Source organism: Misgurnus anguillicaudatus, chromosome 22 (genome assembly GCF_027580225.2).
Source record: "Misgurnus anguillicaudatus chromosome 22, ASM2758022v2, whole genome shotgun sequence".
Lineage (NCBI taxonomy): Eukaryota > Metazoa > Chordata > Actinopteri > Cypriniformes > Cobitidae > Misgurnus > Misgurnus anguillicaudatus.
This window is the reverse complement of record NC_073358.2, coordinates 15,532,205-15,556,452: the sequence shown is the minus strand read 5'-3', so window position 1 is coordinate 15,556,452 and position 24,248 is coordinate 15,532,205. Positions and strand designations below refer to the sequence as shown.

The 24,248-nt window shown below is 35.3% G+C and overlaps 2 protein-coding genes across 6 annotated transcripts in view; both read right to left on the bottom strand.

The window, feature by feature from the left end:
• LOC129415447 (uncharacterized) overlaps nucleotides 1-24,248 on the bottom strand; it is a 79,562-nt gene that overhangs the window by 38,314 nt on the left and 17,000 nt on the right. The gene's annotated exons all lie outside the window — the stretch shown is intronic.
• LOC129440717 (uncharacterized) lies at nucleotides 12,516-24,244 on the bottom strand. Of its 3 annotated transcripts, XM_073860586.1 has the most exons (17): nucleotides 24,127-24,244; nucleotides 23,961-24,008; nucleotides 20,989-21,075; nucleotides 20,766-20,906; nucleotides 18,491-18,612; nucleotides 18,268-18,404; nucleotides 18,099-18,192; nucleotides 17,847-18,017; nucleotides 17,628-17,755; nucleotides 16,319-17,548; nucleotides 16,087-16,107; nucleotides 15,791-15,857; nucleotides 15,503-15,572; nucleotides 15,149-15,218; nucleotides 14,118-14,280; nucleotides 13,427-13,623; nucleotides 12,516-13,253 (listed from the first exon to the last, which is right to left on the bottom strand). In XM_073860586.1, the coding sequence occupies exons 3-9, from the start codon at nucleotides 20,996-20,998 to the stop codon at nucleotides 17,669-17,671; spliced, it is 762 nt and encodes a 253-aa protein (XP_073716687.1). In that variant the 5' UTR covers nucleotides 20,999-21,075; nucleotides 23,961-24,008; nucleotides 24,127-24,244; the 3' UTR covers nucleotides 12,516-13,253; nucleotides 13,427-13,623; nucleotides 14,118-14,280; nucleotides 15,149-15,218; nucleotides 15,503-15,572; nucleotides 15,791-15,857; nucleotides 16,087-16,107; nucleotides 16,319-17,548; nucleotides 17,628-17,668. The 3 variants fall into 3 exon arrangements, with proteins under 3 accessions (XP_073716687.1, XP_073716686.1, XP_073716684.1); XM_073860585.1 differs by lacking the exons at nucleotides 12,516-13,253; nucleotides 23,961-24,008; nucleotides 24,127-24,244 and adding an exon at nucleotides 23,125-23,923 and having other exon boundaries at nucleotides 13,571-13,623; XM_073860583.1 differs by lacking the exons at nucleotides 12,516-13,253; nucleotides 23,961-24,008; nucleotides 24,127-24,244 and adding an exon at nucleotides 22,327-22,598 and having other exon boundaries at nucleotides 13,571-13,623.

Genomic DNA, 24,248 nt, shown 5'->3' with positions numbered 1-24,248 from the left:
TGATGTGGGTGCCAAATTTAAAGTTCAACTAAGCACGCCAAGAGCCTTAAACATGCCTGAAATTAAAGTAAAGTTTGACATGTTGCCATGGGAACAGCGTTCGAGATGTCAAAAATCCCTTCGCAATTTATCATCTACAATGTCTCGGCATCATGTTGACCACTTCTCGTGTCAATCGCATGAAAATCCTAGAAGGAGTATTTAAAAGAACATTGCATGGAACTTTCAAAAAAATCCAGCTTTGTGACTGACACACTTCCTGGCGCCTGGTGGTGGCGCTATACCCGGGAGTCACAATAGGCACATCGATGCGATCGGAATCTTCAGATGAACAAACACCCCGCGTGTCATTACAATAAGACATTTTTTGCCTTAGATATTAGACACTTCCTGTTTCTCTGATTTCGCCATAACTTTGTCGGCTCGCCATGGCAGAACCGTTCGAGATATCAAAAATCCCTTCGCAATTTAGCAAGTCCAATGTCTCGACATCATGTTCACCACTTTTGGTGTCAATCGCATGCATCCTCTAGGAGGAGTATTCAAAACTTCAACGCATGCATTTTTTAAACAATCCAAAATAGCTGACTTCCTGTTGGGCGGAGCTTAAATATTAGAGGGCGAAAGTTGTTCGGGTCAATGAGATCTATATGCGTACCAACTCTCGTACATGTGCGTACATGTTTGCACGATCTGTGCCCCAATGTTTGTTCTTGAATTACAGGGGGCGCTACAGAGCCCCCGTGCCACGCCCGTGTTTCAGCCTTTGGCTTTCGGCGATCACGGACGACTCTGATGTCTGTGCCAAATTTCAAGAGTTTTCGAGTATTTTAAGGCCCCCAAAATGCCCAAAAGTGTTGAAAAAAATAAAAAAATAAAAAATAAATATAGCTGCAAGCAGCAATGGCGGGCCCTCGCACGTTTTTTTACCGCTACACGGTGCGTCCGAGAAAACGATGCACGGTGGGTAAGGGGATCAAGTGCGTAAAATATCAGTGGGCTATTTAATGTTGTTTCTGAGCCATTTGGGGACTGTAGGTAAAAGAAACCCCACATTTTAGACAAACAGGTGCACTGGTGAGCCACTTAAGAGACACGCCTATGTCTGACCTTTTTGTCAACACCTAACAGCCGAAAACTCTCATTTGTGTGCCAAATTTAAAGTTCAACTAAGCACGCCAAGAGCCTTAATCATGCCTGAAATTAAAGTAAAGTTTGACGCGTTGCCATGGGAACAGCGTTCGAGATGTCTAAAATTCCTTCGCAATTTATCATCTACAATGTCTCGGCATCATGTTGACCACTTCTGGTGTCAATCGCACAAATCCCATACGAGGAGTATTTAAAGGTTCACAGCATGTAACTGTCAGCCTTAAATATGTGTAAAAATGAAAGTAAAGTTTGATGCATTGCCATGGGAACAGCGTTTGAGATATCAAAAATCCCTTCGCAATTTATCATCTACAATGTCTCGGCATCATGTCGACCACTTCTCGTGTCAATCGCATGAAAATCCTAGAAGGAGTATTTAAAAGTTAACTGTATGCAACTGAAAGGCTTAAATATGCCTTTAAAATGAAAGTAAAGTTTCACAGGTTGCCATGGGAACAGCGTTTGAGATATCAAAAATCCCTTCGCAATTTATCATCTACAATGTCTCGGCATCATGGTGACCACTTTTGGTGTCAATCGTATGAAAATCCTAGAAGGAGTATTTAAAAGAACATTGCATGGAACTGTCAAAAAAATCCAGCTTTGTGACTGACACACTTCCTGGCGCCTGCTGGTGGCGCTATACCCGGGAGTCACAATAGGCACATCGATGCGATCGGAATCTTCAGATGAACAAACACCCCGCGTGTCATTACAATAAGACATTTTTTGCCTTAGATATTAGACACTTCCTGTTTCTCTGATTTCGCCACAACTTTGTCGGCTCGCCACGGCAGAACCGTTCGAGATATCAAAAATCCCTTCGCAATTTAGCAAGTCCAATGTCTCGACATCATGTTCACCACTTTTGGTGTCAATCCCATTAATCCACTAGGAGGAGTATTCAAAAGTTCAACGCATGCATTTTTTAAACAATCCAAAATAGCTGACTTCCTGTTGGGCGGAGCTTAAATGTTAGAGGGCGAAAGTTGTTCGGGTCGATGAGATCTATATGCGTACCAACTCTCGTACATGTGCGTACATTTTTGCCCGATCTGTGCCCCAATGTTTGTTTTTGCATTACAGGGGGCGCTACAGAGCTCCCTTGCCACGCCCGAGTTCCAGCCTTTGCCGGGTCCTAATGGCCGACGACTCTGACATCTCTGCCAATTCTCAAGAGTTTTTGAGTATGTTAAGGCCCCCAAATTGCCCCGAAACGTAAAAAAAAAAAAAAAAAAAAATAAATAAATAAATCCGAGCAAAAACAATAGGGCTTCGCACCTACGGTGCAGGCCATTCTGGCCTGCTCCTCGGTGCTCGGGCCCTAATAATAATAAAAATAATAATCCGAGCAAAAACAATAGGGCTTCGCACCTTTCGGTGCAGGCCATTCTGGCCTGCTCCTCGGTGCTCGGGCCCTAATAAATTCGAGCAAAAACAATAGGGCTTCGCACCTTTCGGTGCAGGCCATTCTGGCCTGCTCCTCGGGCCCTAATAACTCCTTGAAGAACAATAGGGTCCTCACACCCCGGTGTGCTCGGGCCCTAATAAAATGTTTTACCGGCGTTTTGCCAGTTTTTACAATTCATTGCATTGTGGGTGCAATAACCCCTGCTGCACTCTTTCACTTTTGCCACTCTATCGCCATCTCTGTTTGAAACCTAAAATTACAACTTGTTTGCAAAGTTATTTTCTAAACATGGATGATAAATTTCAAACTTCTAAACTGCTGTGAGAACAAGATACAAGTGCTCAACTATTTTAGCATTCACACACGTTATTTAGTAGAAAGATATTATTTTTCCACCAATTTTGTTTCATTAAATCAACAGTTTGTGTTTGTTTTAGATTCATTTGAAGTCACCATTATCGCGATTACTGTTTCCTTTAGTTAGGCATTTGTCCCTTGACTCTTACTGAACTCATTCTTCTCTTTCAGTAATTGCAACAGTGTATTATTAAGACCGCTTGCTAGCTGGTGGAGGAAAAAAATGTTGTACATTATTCAAAAGGCCATGGCATGAAAATCTGATTTTTTTTCCTGTTAAGTGTTATAATTTGGATCCAAGTACTTTTCTCAATCTAGAAAATACGAAAAAGATCAACCCAGTAAATTAGTTTTTGTAAACCATTCTTTTTGCTTCGCAAATTGATTCAGTTTTTCGAAGCATTCCAAACACCATGCATACTGGTGACACCTGCTGGTCAAAATAGTGTGAAAGCAGCAAGATCTGTCCAAACATTTTACACTTTTTACAAAATAATAGCAAGATTGTTCTAAAAATATGTTTTTAAGAAAAATAAATTATTTAATTTACTTAAGACTTTACTTAAGAATTTACTTTGTTTTTAGTTTTATCTATGGCAAACAAACCATTAAAACAAACTCCCTTTTTAATTATGCACACTTTTGTCATTAAATCTGTCTATAAACAAAAAGTAGACAAATGGTAGTGTTATTAGTCAGAAGGATGAATGTTTATGAACTTTTATAACAAAACGGACCCGAGTTCACCTACACTGTTCATTAGTGATCAACTCCCCCTATTGGTGAATTGTCGGATTTTCAAAACGTTTCGAAACAGTTATGACGTAATGAAGCCTAGTTTGCTAAAATCACGTGACTGGCCAGTTTGAAGCAAGCTCCGAACCAATGATTCGAATCAAAAGATTCGTAAATGTTTCAAAGCCTCGTGAAGCGTGCTTCGAAATCGCCCATCACTACTGTGCTGTGGTTGGATAGTGCAGTTTAACGGGGCGGTATTATTATAATAAGATGTCCTTATGACATCATAAGGAGAACCAAATTTCAATTTTCTAATTTTTCATGTATTTGCAGAGAATGGTTTACCAAAACTGTTACTGGGTTGATCTTTTTAACATTTTCTAAGTTGATAGAAGCACTGGGAACCCAATTATAGCACTAAAACAAGATCAAGATTTAGCTTCCAGAACAAAGAATTCCAGAGTTTTAGGAATTTGAAAGTGCATATCACATTTTCACCCAGTTGACAGTTGACAGTTAAAGGGTTAAACATGGAAAAAGTCAGATTTTCATGTCAGGCCCTTTAAACATGAAATGAGAAAAGAAGAATAAAGCATATAAAGTAGATACTCTATAAATGACACTTTATTGAATAAGACTGATGTAATGCGTTTTGTTTTTTGTTTGTTTCTATTGTTTACCTATTTCCTTAAAGCCACTTTCTATTTTGTGTAGCTCAACAATCTTTTGCTGACAGTCTTTGGTTTTACCCATTGTGATAAATGAGTTTGTTACATCATATTTATTCTCCTGTGTAACTGGAAGATATGACTGTTGGGCAACATCATGTTTCTAGTCACCTTGATGTGCTAAGAAAATGTTTGTATCAATGGGAATATACTTCAGAAATATTTTACTGATAAAAATTTCTGGGGGGGGGGGGGGGTAATTGTATCCAGTGTGTATTAGAGAAAACCATTTATTTCTTAGTGTAATTCCCCCCCACACTTTTTCCCACAATTGTTTAACATCATATTTTTTATCATATATTTATTCAAACTCAAAATGAGAAACATTGTGGGTTTATTTTCACAGCTTTCTTTGCTCATATTTACCAAGGGGGGTAATATTTTTGTTCACAACTGGTACCTTAAAGGTACACATCTCTAATAAAATGGTACATGGGACCTTTTTTTCTGGGTGTGTAAATCTTCACATTGTCTTGGCCTGCATTAAGACTGTGTTTAAGTCCTTTGATTTGTATTAGAAATTAAACATCTGAGACAATATAATACAATATATTTTTGATACCTTGTTTATTTAAAATGTTTTTCATTGAATAATCCCATAAAGAAGCATTCTTTTATAAATTGGAAATATTAAACAAATAATTGTAAATTTCAAACTTGTAAACTTTTAGGGAAGCAGGATCTTGTTCTTGAAAGCTATTGAACAAAAGGATTTTGCATTGAAGAATCCCACAGAGAACTGTGTTATTCTAAATTGGACATATTAAGCCAAAACTTTGCATTTCACCCTTGTAAAATGTTCTTGAGGGTTCAATACACATTTCCATCTTGTTTTAGAGTAGCAGGTTATTCTTAATTTGACATATAAGGGCCAAAACTTTATATTTAACCCTTGTAAAATATTCTTGAGGGTCCAATACATATTTTCCATCTTGTTTTAGAGTAGCAGGTTCTTGTTCTTAAGAGCTTTCGAGCAAAATGATTTTGCATTGAAGAATAAATTGGACATATTAGGCAAATAATTGGTCTTTTTAAACTTGTAATGTGTTCTTTGGAGTACAGTAAGCCCCTTGTTTCCAAAGCTATTAAATAAATAGTTGTATATAGAATTCCCATAGATAAAATGTGCTGTGATAAATAATCAATTCTAAGCAAATAATTGTACATTTGAGAGTTGTATGTTCTTTGAAGTACAATGCTGATTTCCTTTCATGCTTTTGACCAGTGAACCCATTGTTTTTAAAGTTATTGGAAAAATAGAGTTGCATAGAGAATTCCCATGAAGAAATGTGCTGTCATAAATAATCAATTTAAGCAAATAATTTTATTTTTAAAAGTTGTAATATGTTCTTTGGAGTACAATGCTGATTTCCCATCATGTTTTTGAGCAGTGACCATACTGTTTCTAAAGCTATAGGAAAAAATTGAGTTGCATACAGAATTCCTACAGAAAACTGTGTTATTATAAATTGGACATATTAAGCAAATCAGGGCCGGCCCTGGCCAATTTGCTGCCCTAGGCAAGATTTCACCTGGTGCCCCTTAGAATCACAGAATCACAATTGTGTTCCAATCATTTTGTTCATAAACTTACACAGAAACAAACTGCACAGCTTTGTCTTGTTTTTCTTTATTTTAAAAATATTTTGGAAACACCCACCCACAAACACACGCACACGAAAACATACACACAATACCCTGTTACTCAGGCATTTGATCTTGACATTGTTAAAATCTTATATAGATCTTTTTTACATGTTTTAACACTGTACATTTAACTTAAAATATTTAATTGTGTACAAGAAAACAGCTCTTATTAATTAATTATTAGTAGCATGTTGTAGTGTCTCGGGAGATTGTGCTCATTGTTAAATAGCTTTGTGGCTATACTGCACTGAATTTAGCGAATGTCAAGAACAAGAAAAAAACAATAAGGCCAAGACGCGGGATTTAAATTACGTTACACGGACCATGTATAAATTTTGAATGTTTCTGGACAGAGGTGCCAACTTTGTCTGGTGTTGGTGGGCTGCGCATTGGAGTGCTGGCTGCTCCCCGCGGTGCTGGGGACGCGTGATGGCACATATACACAGATATCTACGTGCAATATATTGGAAAGCGGAGGAGTCATTAGTTGGGTTAGTAAAATAACGAAATTACAGCTTTTAAATAGAAGAAAAAAGTTGTTTTGTAAAGAGATATTTTTTTAAAGTTTAAAAGTGCAGAACTCTTCTCAAGGGGAAGAAAGCTATAATTTTCCCCTTACGTGCAACCTATCGGAAAGCGCAGATGAGTTAGTTGGGTTAGTAAAATAATGAAATTATAGATTTAAGTACAAAATAGTATTTATATAAAGAGAAATATTGAAATAAAAAGTGCAGAACTCTTCTTAAGTGGAAGTAATAAAGTAAAATAACGAATAATAATTATATAATAACGAATAATAGTTTCCAATAGGTTGCACGTAAATATCTGTGCTGCCACCAGTACTCCGTCTGAGCGCGTCTTCAGCACCGCGGCCAGCACTCCAATGCGCAGCTTATTAATACCAAACAAAGTGAACAAGTTGGTATTTCTGTGCAGAAACATTGGAATTTAAACATGGTCTGTGTAACATTATGTAAATTCCGCGTCTCTGTCTGATTGTTGTTTCCGTTTTCTTGTTCTTGACGTTCGGTGAAAACTGGGTTTATATTTTAAACTGCCGCTTCAGTGCAGTATAGCCACAGAGCTATTTAACAAGCCCGATCTTCCGAGATACTATCCCAGCAAACACAGAACGTTCCCCTAACGTTAGTTTTTGGTTATATTTTGGTTATTTTTTTGGAAACCAAAAAATAACGTTCTGGGAACGTTATTTTTAGGTTTTATTTTTTGCAACCATAACATAACGTTCCCATAACGTTGTAGGGTGGTTATTTTTAAATAACTTAAAAATAACTTATACAGAACGTTATTTTTTGGTTATTTTTTGGAACCATAAAATAACGTTCCCATAGCGTTGCAGGGTGGTTATTTTTAAAATAACCTAAAAATAACTTATACAGAACGTTATTTTTTGGTTATTTTTTTGGAACCATAAAATAACGTTCCCATAACGTTGCAGGGTGGTTATTTTTAAAATAACCTAAAAATAACTTATACAGAACGTTATTTTTTGGTTATTTTTGGAACCATACAATAACGTTCTCATAACGTTGCAGGGTGGTTATTTTTAAATAACCTAAAAATAACTTATACAGAACGTTATTTTTTGGTTATTTTTTGGTTATTTTCTGGAACCATAAATTAACCTAAAAATAACTTATACATAACGTTCTCTAATGGTTATTTTTTTGGTTATGTTTTTTTTTAGGAAATGAAGTGAATGCATAATTAAACCCATTATTCCTTTAGTGTGCACGTCTAATGTGCGCGTGCTTGTCTGCACGAGCTTACCGCCTTCTTCACGAATACCCGCTTTATCTTGTGCTCAGGAAAAGTCGTTAATTTAAAAAATAACGGTCCTTTCGTTTTTACCTCAGAGACTAACATTATTTTAGCGGTTCTTTTGTCTCTTTCTTGTTTTAGTAACTTAAATATGTGAGAAGAAATATATATACGAGTGATTTCCAAATCGATTTGAGGAGAATTTGAGAAGACAATGATGTTAGAAACTTTTTATTGTTGTAAAAACGGATAGCCGACTAACTGTGGTAAGATCTTTTAACCTAAAGTGACTGATTTATTTGTCATTGCGTTTTTACTTCAGAGTATAACATTCTAGCGATTTCTTTTTTGTTTCTTCATTAGTAGCTTAAATATGTGAAAACGAAAATATATTTTAATTATTTCCATGAAGAGAATATGAAGTTAGAAGCTTTTGATTATTGTAAAAACTGAGAGAGAGATGCTGATTGTTGTTACTTAATAATGGAGAGGCGGCTGCTGTAAGGTCTGTTAAACTAAAGTGAATTAAATGTTTATATATTTTCAATAAATATCTGTTTTAAGTCTTCTTTATTGTGTTGAAGTCACTGGTTATTTATATATTTGTTAAAATAGAATGTTATCTAAATATATAATATGTGATGTGTTGAGGTATTTTTATATAAAATAACCTGTGTTATATAATGGTATAATATTTTAATAGACATTTTTTCCAGTAATAGCATAATTTAATTATTATAGATTTTGTATTAAATAAATTATTTTATTCCTCCTTATATGGAAATGTGTTTTACTTATTTTAGATAGATATGATAGATAAAAACACAGCATGGGATGTACTAATAGACGTGCCATACTTTTGTAAGCCTTCACTTCTTCACTGAGGCTGGAGTCTTGAGCTCTGCGCGCTCTGTCAGTGCGTGCACGTAGCCGCGACAACGCACCCTCGCGCCCTGGTGAGATCATTTTTCACTCCATGTCAACTGTGCATTTTCCAAGGTTTGTTTTTTGTTAGCCAGAAAAGTTTTCTTTACAGAAATAGAACGTTATTTTAAGGTTATTTTAACGTTTTCCTAACGTTAGTTTTTGGTTCCCATAACGTTATTTTCCAAGGTTTGTTTTTGGTTAGCCAGGAAAGTTTTCTTTACAGAAATAGAACGTTATTTTTAGGTTATTTTAACGTTTTCCTAACGTTATTGTAACGTTTTCCTAACGTTATTGTAACGTTTTTCTAACGTGTTAGGGGAACGTTTTGAGAACCAAAAACTAACATTAGGGGAACGTTTTGGGAACCAAAAATTGTTAGCTGGGATGCTACTAATAATTCATTAATAACTGCTGTTTTCTTGTGCAAAATATTTATATTATAAAATATATAAATATTTATAGTTAAATGTTTATATACATATATTAAAAAAATTATAATTTGGGCGCACGGATGCTCCAAGGGGTCGGCGGCGCCCTTAGCATTTGCCTATTCCGCCTATGCCCAGGGCCGGCCCTGAAGCAAATAATTATACACATTTTCCAACTTGCTTTGGAGGAGTAGGTGCCTCCTTCCAAAAGCCATAGATCATATCTCACTGAAGTGAATAGAACACAGTGCTCGAAGACCAAATGATCTGAGACATAAATTGTTTACAAAACATTTCAACATTTTATTTTTAATTAGTTAGAATTGAATGATAATTAAATAAACATTCTGTTTGATGACATGCTTTCTGTGTAGTCAATAACATGATGAGTTCAGTACCATGGACAGTGAAACACTGTAAATATCAAATAATCAAATCATAAAGTAATGCACAACACAACAGTTAATACTGTGAGAGTTTAATGTAATAAATAAAGAAAATCTCATACAACAGGAAAATATAAAAGATGGTATACCCTGTCATTCAACATTTAACACTTGAAGAACACTGATACGTTTTATTATAATGATCTCAACTCTTTATTACACTTAACAAAAACAGATAAGAACTCGAAAAACTGGGGTGTAACTTGTTCTGTATGGTCCAAAATAGGATTTCATTGGAGCACTCAGTCCATCTTTTCCAAACCTATTGAACTTCTTTATGACATTAATAAATCAACACAACACAGTGGCAGAAAAAAATCTTCATCTAAGGCAAATAGCTATACAATGAAAACTTCACAGGACATCATCTGAAACGTTTTTAATCAATACAAGCAGAAATTTTCAGTTCACAATAATTTTAGCAGGTTGTTGTAAAAGTATCATGTAATTTGTAGACGGTCCCTCAGAGACTGATGACGTCACACCATTCCATAGACATTGGCTGCGTCCGAAACCGCATACTGTATAGTAGGTACTGAATTAGATGAAGTACCTACTTACTTGGCGTTAAAACAGTAGGTACTGTATAGTATGAATCCTGGTAGTATGAATGAGATTCGGACGTACTACATCCGCCATGTTGTTACATCACGTGACATACGTCGTCATCACGTCGTGTCATTTCAGCGCCAAAACAGCAGCGTGCCTCTTCTTCTTCGTTGGATAACTCCTCGTCCGGGGCATCATGGGATAGTGAAGCGTCCATCGTATGCACACTGCAAAATCTAACCGGAAGTAGTAGGTCATCCGGGTACTTTTCGCATACTGTTTTTCGAATACTATGTATTCGGACATACTACTCGCCTCGCCTACTGCTTTTCGCGTACTATATAGTATGTAGTAGGCGGTTTCGGACGCAGCATTAAACGTGTTTAAAAGACTCTTAAAAACCGCGACTTTTACTAAAATACGGCTTGTAACATATGCACATTTCGATTGGTAAGTGTAATCTGATGAAATTATCACTATTAAATGCATATTAACAAAGTTATTGAACCTAAAAGTCAGAATGTCTGAATATCAAACCAACTTTACCGCAGTCTGTAGGAGACAGTCAGACAAAGAAGTGATTAAGTAAGGAAACTAACATGATGATAACTTGATAATGACCCCCTTTGCCTAGCAATCTATTCATAAAATTAAGAGCCTTTATTAACCTTTGGAATTTAAACAAAATAGAATAATTGTCTTTTCTGTCATGTTCTTAACATACACAGCAAAAACGCCGGTGTACATTTTACTCAAATTGAGTCAAATTTAACACTTCAAAAATGTATATATGACTCCCTCCATTTTGGAGTTAAAATAACACTTTTGAAAGTGTTAAATATGTACACTACTCCAAGAGTAAATTTGTACACCGAGAGTGTTTATTTATACATCTAACAGCATTCTGTTGATAACCCTTTAAAGTGTTATCTTCTCCGAGTAGTGTTAAAATGTACACCCATTTAAGATTAAATACACACCAACAGTGAGAGTTCTTTCACCCAAAAGTAGTGTATGTATATCCCGTCGGTGTTATCTTCTCTGACTAGTGTTAAAATGTACACCATTGTAAGATTAAATACACACCAATAGTGATATTTCTGCATCCAAAAGTAGTGTATTTATATCCCATTAAAGTGTTTTCTTCTCCCACTAGTGTTAAAATGTACACCCTTGTAAGATTAAACACACACCAGCAATATTAATTACTCATGCAGTAATATTAATTGTTTGTGTTAATTAAGTGATTGATTACTTTTACTGTACTCATTTTACGTGATTAGCACACAATGATGAAACAAACATATATAAAATTATTTTTTATTTCTGAAAGTTTCTGTGTTTTTGTCGTTGTTAAAAGAACAGGAATCATTTCAGAGACATGTATTGAATACATTTAAGACAAGTATTGAATGCAAAAATAACTTCCTTTTCAGAATAATCAACAATAAGTGCAAGAACATAAAACAATATGTAAAACTGGCATTATCTCCATTTGTTCATCATCTCTGTCACTTTAATTTTCAGTAACAATTTGGTCTATAAAGTCATTTCTATGTACACTACTGAAGTGTTTTCTAAAACCAGCATAGGTCATAAAGCTATATTTACAATTGCTTTGTGCACATTTTAAGTTCAGTTTTTTCCCTGTATAGTAAGCATGAATAGATTTCAAGTGACGAATTAGGTCATTGACTTTGACAGTACCAGTTTGCAAAAAAAGCAGCGAAACATTTTTGCAACTAGAAACTAGTTCAAAAGTTTAGCTCGTAGGTCCTTAACTCTAGGGGTTTCACGAACTGTACCAACATCTATCTTGTAGATTGTTGTCTGGATGAATGTGTACATTGCATTCAAGCAGCGCACTGTAAAAAAATTTCCTGTAGAATTTACAGTAACTTACTGGCAGCTGGTTGCCAGCAACTTACTGTAAATTAACATACAGTAAAAATACTGTATACAATTTTACAGTACTATTTAAAGTACTGTATGCATTTTTACAGTACTATTTAAAATACCGTATACCGTTTTACAGTACTATTTAAAATACTGTATACAGTTTTACAGTACTATTTAAAATACTGTATACAAATTTACAGTACTATTTAAAATACTGTAAACATTTTACAGTATTGTTTAACATGCTGTAACTGTATTTACAGTATTTTATATTTTCTACTGTAAAATATACAATAATTTTTTACTACAATGTATATATTACAATGTGTATTTTACCGTAAAATTTCCTGTGATTCATTTTCCCATTTCTATTTACTACAAAACTGCACAAAATTTAAATGGAGGTGTTAAAACAACTCTAAGTAAATCACAAAAATAAGCAATGACAACATGTTTTTAAAATTTAATTTAGTTTTTCAAAAACATGAAATCAGATTTTCATATTTTTGCACACTGAACTTTCAGCTTGCATCACAAACTGTTTTTCTTAAACCTGCAATAACATTTACTCATAGATATCATATTACAGAATTTTAAATCAAGTCATGAACTAACTCAGTCATAATAACAATGTTCAAATACAAAATACTTTCCTGAGTAAAATAAAATCTTTTATCCTGTAACACACAAAACATTTACACACACATATCACAGCATCAATTCATGAACAATACATTCAAATGTAGTCATAAGCAATGTCAAAAACTTATACATTCAAAATATTATTCTGAGTAAATTGTAATTTCTTGCAGCAACAGCTTTTTCAAAGCCAATGTAACATTTACTCACTGTTTCATTTCACAGTATTATCAAATAATACTAGTACAAATTCAGTTATAACTATAGACGGTTTCATCAGTAACAACATAAACAAGCGGCTGTCGCGGTCCGCATGAACTTCCGATAAACTCCGCTAAGAATAAAAAACAACAAAGTTCTTTAAACGCATTTTATTTATATAACAAGCAAAAAACAACACATAGATTAGCTCGGAAACCAAAACATTTGTTATTTTCGACGAGGCTTTTGTTCAAGAAATCAGTTTACCAACTAGTCAGACCATTAAAAAAGCGAAACCGGAAGTAAGGTTCGGATCCAGAAGTGTGTCATGTGCGTCCGATGAAACCGTCTATAAGAATAAAAAAAAAAAAAAAAACGTAACAAAACCTCTCCTGCATAGACTTATTAGAAGCAACAGTAGTAACATGTATACACTGGAGTTTCATATTACAATATTATAAATCAGTGCATGGACAAATTAACTACAAGAAACCTTTAAGATAAAAAAAGAACTTCACAAACCTCTGGTGAGTTGAGTAGAATGTATTTGCTTTAGTTGCTTAATAGTTTTGCTTAATTCATAAAGTCCTTAATAAAGGTGGATATATACATGATGGTTCAGGCCAGAGTTCCTCCTTTGCACCATCTTCCCACTTCTTTTGCTCACCTGGAAGTTAGAGGAGCACTTGCTGTTGTCGGGGCTGATCCTCACAATAAATCTTTACATAAAAAAAGAATTAATTAGATCATTTGATGTGTAAGAGAGGGACACTCCACTTTTTTTTTTTAAATAGTGCCATTCCTAATCGTTGCTATACGATAATATCCTCATATTGCTCAGGCCCACTGTAATTACCACAAAGGACCAGCAGTTTCTAATAGATGACAAGACTTTGCCACTTCCTGAAATCTAAAATCATATATAAAAGCCCTTATGTCCTTCCTAACCTGTATGCACTTTCTTTAGTGGAAAACAAAAGAAGATATTTTGAAGAATGTTTGTTACCAAACAGCTTTGTTGATGAGAGTCAACAAACCAATGAAAGTCAAGGAACTAAACATGTTTGGTAAACAACATTTTTCAAAATATCTTCTTTTGTGTTCCTCTGAAGAAAGAGCATACAGGTTAGGAGGAAGGACATAAAAGTAAGTAAATGATGAGTCTTTCTTCAATATTTACCAAATGTTATAGCATACCGAAAGATGTACTTACCTCTGAATAAACTCCAAAGTAGTGGCTGCTTCCACTTGGTACTCGATGTTGAGCACGTAGTAGCAACCAAAGTGAACAGCAAATGCTGAAGAAATGGTAGGTCAATCGCAGGCTTAGCCTTCAATCGGCAGCATCCATTTTTTGTTTTGTAGATCTGGATCCTCTGAAAATAATTATTTAATAATAGTGTTTGTTATTTGATTTTGGTGTAAGTAACAATATTTAGATGTTAGAGCTTTTCTCAATAATTTGAAATCTATCATTTTAAAGTGATAGTTGATATGTCCCCAAAATTCTGTCATCATTTACTTACCCTTGTATTGTTCTAAGCCTGTATGAGTTGATTCTGTTGTATTTATTAGTACACAAAAGAAGATATTTTAATGATTGATGGTAAGCACAGTTGATGGTACCCACTGACTTCCATAGTAAGAAAAACAAATGCTGTGGGGGTCGGGGGGTATTGTCAACTATTAGATTGCCATCATTTATCGAAATATTATCTTCGCTCAAGAAATTTAACTCATGCAGGTTAAGAACAACACAAGAATAAGTAAATGAGTACAGAATACAATTTGGGGGGGGGTACCTAAAAAGGCCAATCATCATTTCATTACTCTTGATATTCAAAACTCAAGAAGAATGCCAAAATTTAAGCATAATGCCTAACATTAACCAAGCATTAAAGGGATAGTTCGGCCAAAAAATGATATTAATCCCAACAGCACCACACAAATTACCCTCAGAAGACCTTTGTTTATCATCCTGGAGCCACTTGGATTTATTTTGTGAAGGATGGACGCACATTTTTTGGACTTGAAGGACGTGGACCCCGTAACTTCACATTTAATTAACTGAAAGTTCTAAAACATATTCTAAAATATCTGAAAATGTGTTTGTCTGAAAAACGATGGACATATGCATCTCGGACAGCTTGGGGGTAAGTAAATCATGGGATTAATATAATTTTTTGGCCCAACTATCCCTTTAATCTTTTTAATGTTCCCAAAGTATGTGTTAAAGAATCTTACCAAGCATGATCAGCCGTGGAATGGAAGCAAGGGAAAGCGTGGTCTCTACATCTGCCGTTGTTGTTGTGACCTGCACACACACACACACACACACACACACACTTTTTCTTACTGGCAGTTATATCAATTTAATTCAACGACGTGGACGTGGACCCTGTAACTTCACATTTAATTAACTGAAAGATCTAAAACATTTTCTTAAATATCTGAAAATGTGTTTGTCTGAAAAACGATGGACATATGCATCTCGGACAGCTTGGGGGTAAGTAAATCATGGGATTAATGTCATTTTTTTGGCCGAACTATCCCTTTAATCTTTTTAATGTTCCCAAAGTATGTGTTAAAGAATCTTACCAAGCATGATCAGCCGTGGAGTGGAAGCAAGGGAAAGTGTGGTCTCTACATCTGCCGTTGTTGTTGTGACCTGCACACACACACACACACACACACACACACACACACACACACACACACACACACACACACACACACACACACACACACACTTTTTCTTATATCAATTTAATTCAACGACCCATTGTCAATTATTCCTTACATAATGTTAGAGAGAAACTGAGAGACTGACTTCAAAATAGCGTTAAAAGCTAAGTTTGTCGCCTAGCATTTCAGATGAACACTCACCTGTACCAAACGCAGTCAAACTCGAAAAAGAGGACCGTTTATTTTGATATGTCGATGGTGAAATGTTCTAAAAAGGGGAAGAAAATAATTAAATATGATTACTTGCACAGAAAGTTGCGTTTTGTTCAGTCTTAAACGAGTTTCTACCTCAAAGCTCTCTAACTATCTTGTTCACAACAGTCGTGTGAGGTAAATTACCGTCAACTGCGTGTTGTTAAGTGTTTAAAAAAAGTGTTTCAAATTAATGAACTAAACCAAAAATATTAAATATGGTAAGAAATCACAAGATTACTTACCTTTGCAGATGGTGAAATGTTCTAAAAAGGAAAATAAATATATATGATAACGTGCACCGAAAGTGTTGTTGAGTCTTAAAAAGAGTTTTCACCACAAAGCGCTTTCCCTATCTAGTCACAACAGTCCTAACGTGTGAGGTAAATTACCGTTAACTGCGTGTTGTTTCAAATTATTTAACCAAATAAAAAATTAAATATTTTAAGAAATCACAGGATTACTCATTTTACTTACCAGCTGTTTAACTTGCAACCATTGTCCTGTGCTCTTTTTTTTCTTCGGGCGGGGATATCCGTGCCTTTCTGTAAAGTGTCAGGGTTTCGCGCTCATTTTTTTTTACTGTATTTCGATTTAATGATGGCTGGTCATAGAGTGCAAAAGAGCCTGTACCGCCATATGCACACACAAATTAACAGCGTGTAAGGTCCGCGTTGAGTCATGACTCTTCTCAAAAAATAATGTGACATACAAAACTATAACATTGATTCATGATAACATTAAAAACGTTTACTATACGTGTAATAAATAACCGGATAATCTTTTGCAAGTGAGCTGCGGCGGGTTTGTGTACAGGCACGTGATCAGCACAGACGTGATTACATCCAGGGCTGTGTCTCAATTCGTTCCCTATAGCTCCCGAGGTGGGGAATCATTATATCGTGTAGTATGCGGGTTCGGCCACTGTCAAGGACCCTCACTTTATATTGGAACACTATTTCGGTTTCCTGTGTCGTGGCTGCTTACACGCGTTGAGAAAATTCACAGCTGGTATTCATCACTCATCAACAACCGGCAAAACCTATCTCTAATTTTTAAACACTTACATTTATAAATTAATTCGAATATACAAAATACTTTAATGAAGATGATTATATTGTGTTTTGATAAATAAATCAGCTCTACTTGCACTAATTTAGTTGTTTGATTGTTTTTAGGACTTTGTTTAAGTCTTCTGAATTTTACTTTACATTTTAAATCAATATATAAATACAATAATATTACATTATTTGTATAAGATAGCTTAATCAGAGAGTTAATCCCCAAAAAACATATTAGCACCACCTGCTATTAAAATACAGTATTTTTGATTAACTGTAAATTTTACAGTAAATAGAAAATACAGTATTTTACTGGCACAAAGATTACATTTCCCACAATGCAACATCAAAATACAGCAACATACTGTATAACATGCCCTACGGTAAAATACAGTTCATATTACAGTAAAATACAGTGTAATTTACAGAAATCGTTAACAGTGTGGGGATATGACACACCAAAGACAAAGTAGGCTTTAAAAAGTTCATCAAAAGCAGAAAGGGAAGACTTTGCCTGACATGGAAGAAGTTTTCCATCCAGAACGATGTAGCAATCATGGATGATATTCTTTGCTGAGCCAACTGCAAGGAGATTTGGTTGGAGGCCTTCAGCCTTCTTAATGTGTTCAGTTAGACTGCGGCAAGACTGAAATGAGAGAAAAAAATCAGAACACACATAACACAACATATGATCCATAACAGTTCACAAGCCTGTCCATGCCAACTTTGTGGAACTGCGAAATATGGTCCATTGCCTCTCTGGTGCTTATCTTTGTGGATTTGTTCCTACCACCAGCAGAAGGTGGCAAAAGGTAGGCCAGGAGTAAAACAGAGGACATGTCATTGTCCCATCCTGCAAAAAAATTTTTTGGGAATTAACAGAAATTAACAAAATGCAAGTAGCAGACAAAGTTTTGTCATCATCTTTACAAAAAAAAACTTACCTTGGCATTCGGAATCATCTTGTCCTTCGCAGCTGAAATCAGGCTGTTCAGATGCAAGGTCGAAGTAAGCGTTTTTGCTTCAGCTATAATCTTGGGCTTTAGACTATCCCATTGTTCAAGAAGTCTGGAAGCAGTTTCTGTTCCAAATTTGATATCAAAATCTTGAAGTATCTGAAACAAATTGAAGTAAAACCTATAAACAAGAGAGATCCTAGACACCACAGTTTTATCATGAGATTTTTAAGTACTTACATATCCAGTTCTTGAGTATGGATCCTTTAGTGATGGGAACAGTGTTACAATTCCTAAAGCACAGCGGGTTTTTGTTTCTTTGGATGGGACACGTCTTGGAAAAAAACAATAAAAATGTTGAACAATCTACTAAACCAGTCTTTTCACTAAAGTTTAAATTATGACTTACCCTTCTTTGCCTGTAATGTGTGCAACCACAACGTTGACTAAGTGCCGTCGAGTTGAGTCTGTGAATTTTCCTTGTTCTGAATATTGAGCCAAAATGGCAGGTCCTCCTGCATTTTCTTCTAAAATGCCTCTAATAAACTAAAAAAAACAAAAAACTTTTGCTGTAATGTGTTCATAATATAAAAATGCAAAAAAAGCTAAACAATCTAGCTAGTAAATTTTACCTGTTTTGCCTCAAAAGCCTCATCAAAACGAGGTCTCTTGGAGCTTGGTCCGGCGCTGTCGTCAGTCTCAGATGACAGTGAAAGTGTGTCAGTTTGTGAGGACGAATCAAGGACTTGGCATTCTGGAAGCAAAATAAATTGACACTTCAACAAAAATATACAAAATAATTACATTAAGTTAATGAAATGCTAGTTTTAAATACATTTAATGAGCCATTTTAAAATGTTTGGTTAATTAAATTGTGTTTAAAGGCGGAGTCCACGATGTTTGAAAAACGCGTTGGAAAAGGAGACGGGCCGACTACCAAAACACACTTATAGCCAATCAAATCAAATCAAATGCCGGTTTGCGTATATGTGGGGCGGGTCTATCAACAGAAGGTCCAGATTCTATTGGGGTAGGGGCGTTTTTGTTTAGGTGATTTCAAATATCAACATTGGCTTTCAAACATCATGGACTCCGCCTTTAATAACAACAAAACTATATTTACCGTACTTTATAGTGCTGCCACTAACGACTAATTTTCTAACGACTAATCTTTTGACTAATTTTTCGAATAGTCGACTATTCTAAACGACTAATTAAAAAAAACTCAAGTGTTTGTTATTTCATTGTGTCCATTTTATTTTGAACCCACCGGTGTCATAAACAATATGAATAACTTAAATGTTACCAAATAAAAAATTACAATGTAAACAATATAAATAATAATAAAAACTTCCAGTGCAAAGTAGATGCTTAACAGAAATATGAAATGGTTCACTTCTACTCTTTGATCTTATATTGCATTTTAACACAACTGAATGCTATTTTACATATTATCTGTTCTGTTGTAGCCTATAAAATAGTGACTAAACATGACCCATCACCTCGTTTTTTATCCAACCAGCTGTTCCTTTAACTGCTGCTAAAATCCTGATTTAGATATGCAAAAATCACCATACATTTACATTGTAGCTTTACTGCTGTTGCTCTTCTCATAATTGTTGTTGTGTTTTGAGCCATTTCTTGATTTTAAATGCGAGTGATATAGCGCAGACAATTCGTTGCAAATTCAGAAATATAAGAGAATACACTGTTGTTGTTACATAGACTACAGAACACGGCATACAGCATCATAGGGAGGGAGAAAGCTCGCACACAGACTCACACTACTGCTAATCTTTCTTCAAGTCATGTTAACTCGATCAGTCGTCTTTGTCAGAGACATCTGTGAATGTTGACGTTTACGCAAAAAAGAAAGTACATTAAAAACACTGCCACCTTTTCACTGTCACGTAAGAGAGAGGCGCGCGCAGTCGAGGCGCTGCAAGCAACATGAGTGATAGAGAGAGAGAGACGCGCTGAACACTTGCAACAATGAATTGAGCCGTTTAAAATGGTAAAATAAAAATGTAAATGGGAATCATGAAAAATCTATTTGTTGCGTCCAGTGTTGATTCCGTGGCGGAATCACGAGCAAACACTTATAGCCTTTAACATCCAAAGACAAAGTCATTGTACTTCTCAAAAGAGTTAATAAAACAGTACTGACTAGCTCGCCGTTTCATTAATAATCATATAACAGTTACTTACGTTGTCCTATTCTCTGTGGGTGTATCGTCAATAACTCCCGAGTGTTTTCGTTTGAGATGCTCGTGCATTGTCGTTGTGCTCCCGTGATAAGCCAGCCACGTTTGGCACGGTGTAACAGACCACTCTTTTATCACAACTTGGCTTAAAATACTTTCATACTTCGGAAGCTTTCCGACTCATAAATCCATAGACTCACCTGCCACCGCCAATTTTTCAAAATTAAAGCAGTGAAGGCAGGGGGAGAGGGAAGAAAGATGATAGCGTAGCAGATTAACCAGCAGGGCGCGCACAGCGCACAGACTGGTGTGGAGGTGAATTACATTGAGCCATTTGAGACATGAGACAGAATTACAGTGGGCCGTTTGAGACGGAAAAAAATAAATATGCGACTCCTCGACTAAAAAAATTGCCGTCTACAAATTTTCATCGTCGATTACGTCGACTACGTCGACTATTCGCGGCAGCACTCAATAGGATTGTATGTGTTATCATTAGCTAATGCTAAAGCTAACATAAACTAACAACGATCAATACTTTTACAGCATTTATTAATTTTTGTTCATGTTAATTTAAGAATTTACTAATATTATTAAAATCAAACGTTTAAACTGTTAACATTAGTTAATGCACCATGAACTAACATTTTTCTCAATTAAATCAAATGGCTAAGGGATGTGTTTGTATATCAGACACACTTACCTGAATCCTTGTCAACAACTTTCCATAGTATATTATTTGATCTCTCCTCCAGCAGGTCAGTGAATACATCCTCATCCACCTCCACGCCAGTATCATCTTGTAGTATCAGATCTTTGTCACTGATTGAAAATTTCCTCTTGGCTTTATGGATAAGAGGAGAGAGACAAATGAGCAACAAAACAACCATGAGAATAAAATATTTAAATTAATTTAAAATGAATACCTTCAGTCATTACACTGGTGTAATCTGCCCCATCCACTTTAATCTATTTCTTCTTTCCTTCATATAAAACTTTGAAGAGCATTTTTACTGAAAACAAAAACAAAAAAGTAAATTAAAATAACATATTTGAAAGTTTAAGGTTCAAATAATATATTACACATGGTTTCCTAAGGTTTGTTTGATGAAGCAATAGGCCTACTTTTTGTTAACTATTTCTACGCCAGCGTTATTAAAAAAAGTTGCCAGCCCCAGCATGTTTTGCAGGAAAAAATGGCTAGCAAGTGTTAACGTTTGATACAAAAGCTGACATGTATTCCATAAGCTATTCATATGCTTACAAGACGCAAAGGTTTTCAGTGAGAACAACGTCTGTTCACCTCAGAGAAGGCGCGTAATTTTAGCCAAAGACTGAAAATGGCTGCATGATACTATACCTCAATGTATTTAAATACGTTTACAAAACTCCCGTTATGATACTAAAACTGTAAAAGTAAAACTGTATCAACGGGTAATATAGTTTGATCAAACACATAACTAAACCCCTTGTCAGAGCCTGACTCCACCCACTGGCAATATCTGAAAAATGCAAGAAAAGTGAGCAGATTCCAACGGAGATAGAGGGGACAAACTAAGCTCGTGCCAAGTGTGTGGTGAGATCGTAACAAGGTCGTGGTGAGCTTGAACCTGCTTACATCACGAGTTATTTTTTGGACCCAACAATAGGAAAATTCAACTGCAGTAGCCACCGTTCAACCTGAAGAGGGCAGCACTCAGACGGTTTTACACAGTAGTTATTGAAAACACATTATATCCAAATGTCAAAAAACTTACTAAAATCAATAAAAAGCCCCATTCTTACAGATCAATAACTAAAAAAAAGTTGGTTTAGGGTTTAGTTACTTTACTCCTTATACTCCTTTACTCCAATCCTTTGCAAATGTTTGCAACCTGTGTTTCATTTGAGTACTGATGCGTGTATAAACGTGTATAAATATAATGTAATATTTTAAACTAATCCACGTGCCAATTCATTTAGGTTTACCTTGCGCATGTGGTGGTCACACAAACAAGTTCGTGTATATAAATACATTAATAATACGCGTTTTCCTCAGGATTAGTGTGGTGAACCGATCTAAATAAAGAGCTCTCCTTTTACATGCACATGATACGCAGTTGTGGCGTGCATATGATACGCGGTCACCAGTAAACTCAAGAGGTAAACACTGTGTTTTATATGCACGAAAAATGTAACTACTGCGGATAAATATCACGGCAAATACAAACAAAGTCTGTTGTGCCGTTAACGCGATTTGACAGACTTTTAAACATAGTACTTACAGGTTAATGATTTTCTGTTTGAACAACGTAATTTCACTACGCGGCTTGTTCGAACAAAACCCCGCCATGTCACCCACGATACGTTTAAACTAGGGCTGTCAATAGATTAAAAAAATTAATCTAGATTAATCGCATGATTTCATGAGTTAACTGCGATTAATCGCAAATTAATCGCACATTTTTATCCATTCTAAATTTACCCTAATTTAACACTTTTCAGGTTTTTAATATTCTAATCATATATACATATATAGATGCTTTCTGCAAATGTATGTTAACAACAGCCTGTTTACATTTTTAACAGAATCATCAACCATTGTTTTGTATATGAATTTTCCTTTCAGAAGAATTTTCTTTCTCCATTTTTATTTGCTGCTACATCATTTGTGACCTGTGGTGGCAAGTTGAGTCGGAATTAACAAATTTAAAAAAAATTGTTGTTCATATTTTGACATTCTCTATAAAAACATAGAACAATGCATGATTTGTTGAAATAACAAAATATGACAGAACTACACGTGTTTGAAGTTGAAAGAGTCAAATTACCACAAACATTTCCACATCCATACATTATATTAACACATCAATACCTTAAAATCAGTGGTAAAACTAATAGATTTAGCACACACAAAGCAAAAACATCATCAATGTATGTTCAACTTTTTTCCCTTTTGTTTGATTGACATTGAGACAGACTGCTTAAAATCTAAGTGATCTAATATAATGTTACACATCAGATAGTTTTACCCAACAGTTAACCAAACATTTACTTAAAACATAACAGATTATAGAGCCTACCTGCGTGAATTCTTATCAAAACAGATATTTGTAAAACTGTAATTTTGTGTAGATGTCTATATATCCGGGTCGCGCACTCGCGCGTCTGTGTGCACGCGCTTCAGATATCAGTCAGTCAGCGTGAGGGGATCGCTTTTGAGTCTTGTCGCTCTTAATAACTCTTTAACATTAATCAGGTACCGAACTTTATCTCTCTTAATGACTCTTTTAACATCAAGCAAGTCCTGCAGTCTATTTTCTAAGTCATGCATAAAAGCGAAACCAAAATGAATTGAGACGCATTTTTGTATTAGATTAAGCATTAGGAGGACGGTAACGTTACACCTCTCAGACGTATAAATAAAGATCATATCAGATGTCCAACGAGCATTTAGAGCATTGGATTTGGTAGACAATTTGCTTAATGTTCTTATTTCTATGAAAACCTTTTACTCATTTAGAGAGAGTCACATTTTGTCTGCGTCTCTGTTCATTCAACTATGGGCTGGACCAAGGGTCAAACAGAAATTGCGCGTTGCGTTAATCTCCGTTAATAAAATTAGTGGCGTTAAAATGAATTTGCGTTAACGCGTTATTAACGCGTTAATTTTGACAGCCCTAGTTTAAACACATTTACAAAACTCCCACTGAGAGACTGAAACTATAAAATTAAAACTATTAAGGGAAAATGCTGCTGGATTAAACAAATATACCGTGATTTACAAAAACTATCTTCCCCAAATGCTTGCAACCAATGTCTAACATATCACAAATAAGTGCTAATACATCCACAACAATTATTTAAAAGATAATGACTTATGTATAATGTAATGTTTGAAGGTAATTCACGTGCTTACCTGAGATGCACGTGGTGATTCATCAAGCGAACTCAGAATCAGCAGCCACTTTAGTAAAATATGTAAAACAAATTCAGATTGTTTGCATATAATCATATATAAACAATTGTATGTTAAAAAATTATTTAATTTTTAACCACACAACTCATTAAAAGACAACACTTACCGTTGAACAGCGCGCTCATCTCCTCCTGGCTTCCCAACTGAAAATAGCTGTAAAGGATTCTGGGAATTGCGCTGCTTATGGAGTTAAAAGTTTAACACTGAAAAGGAACTCCTTTTCTAGAT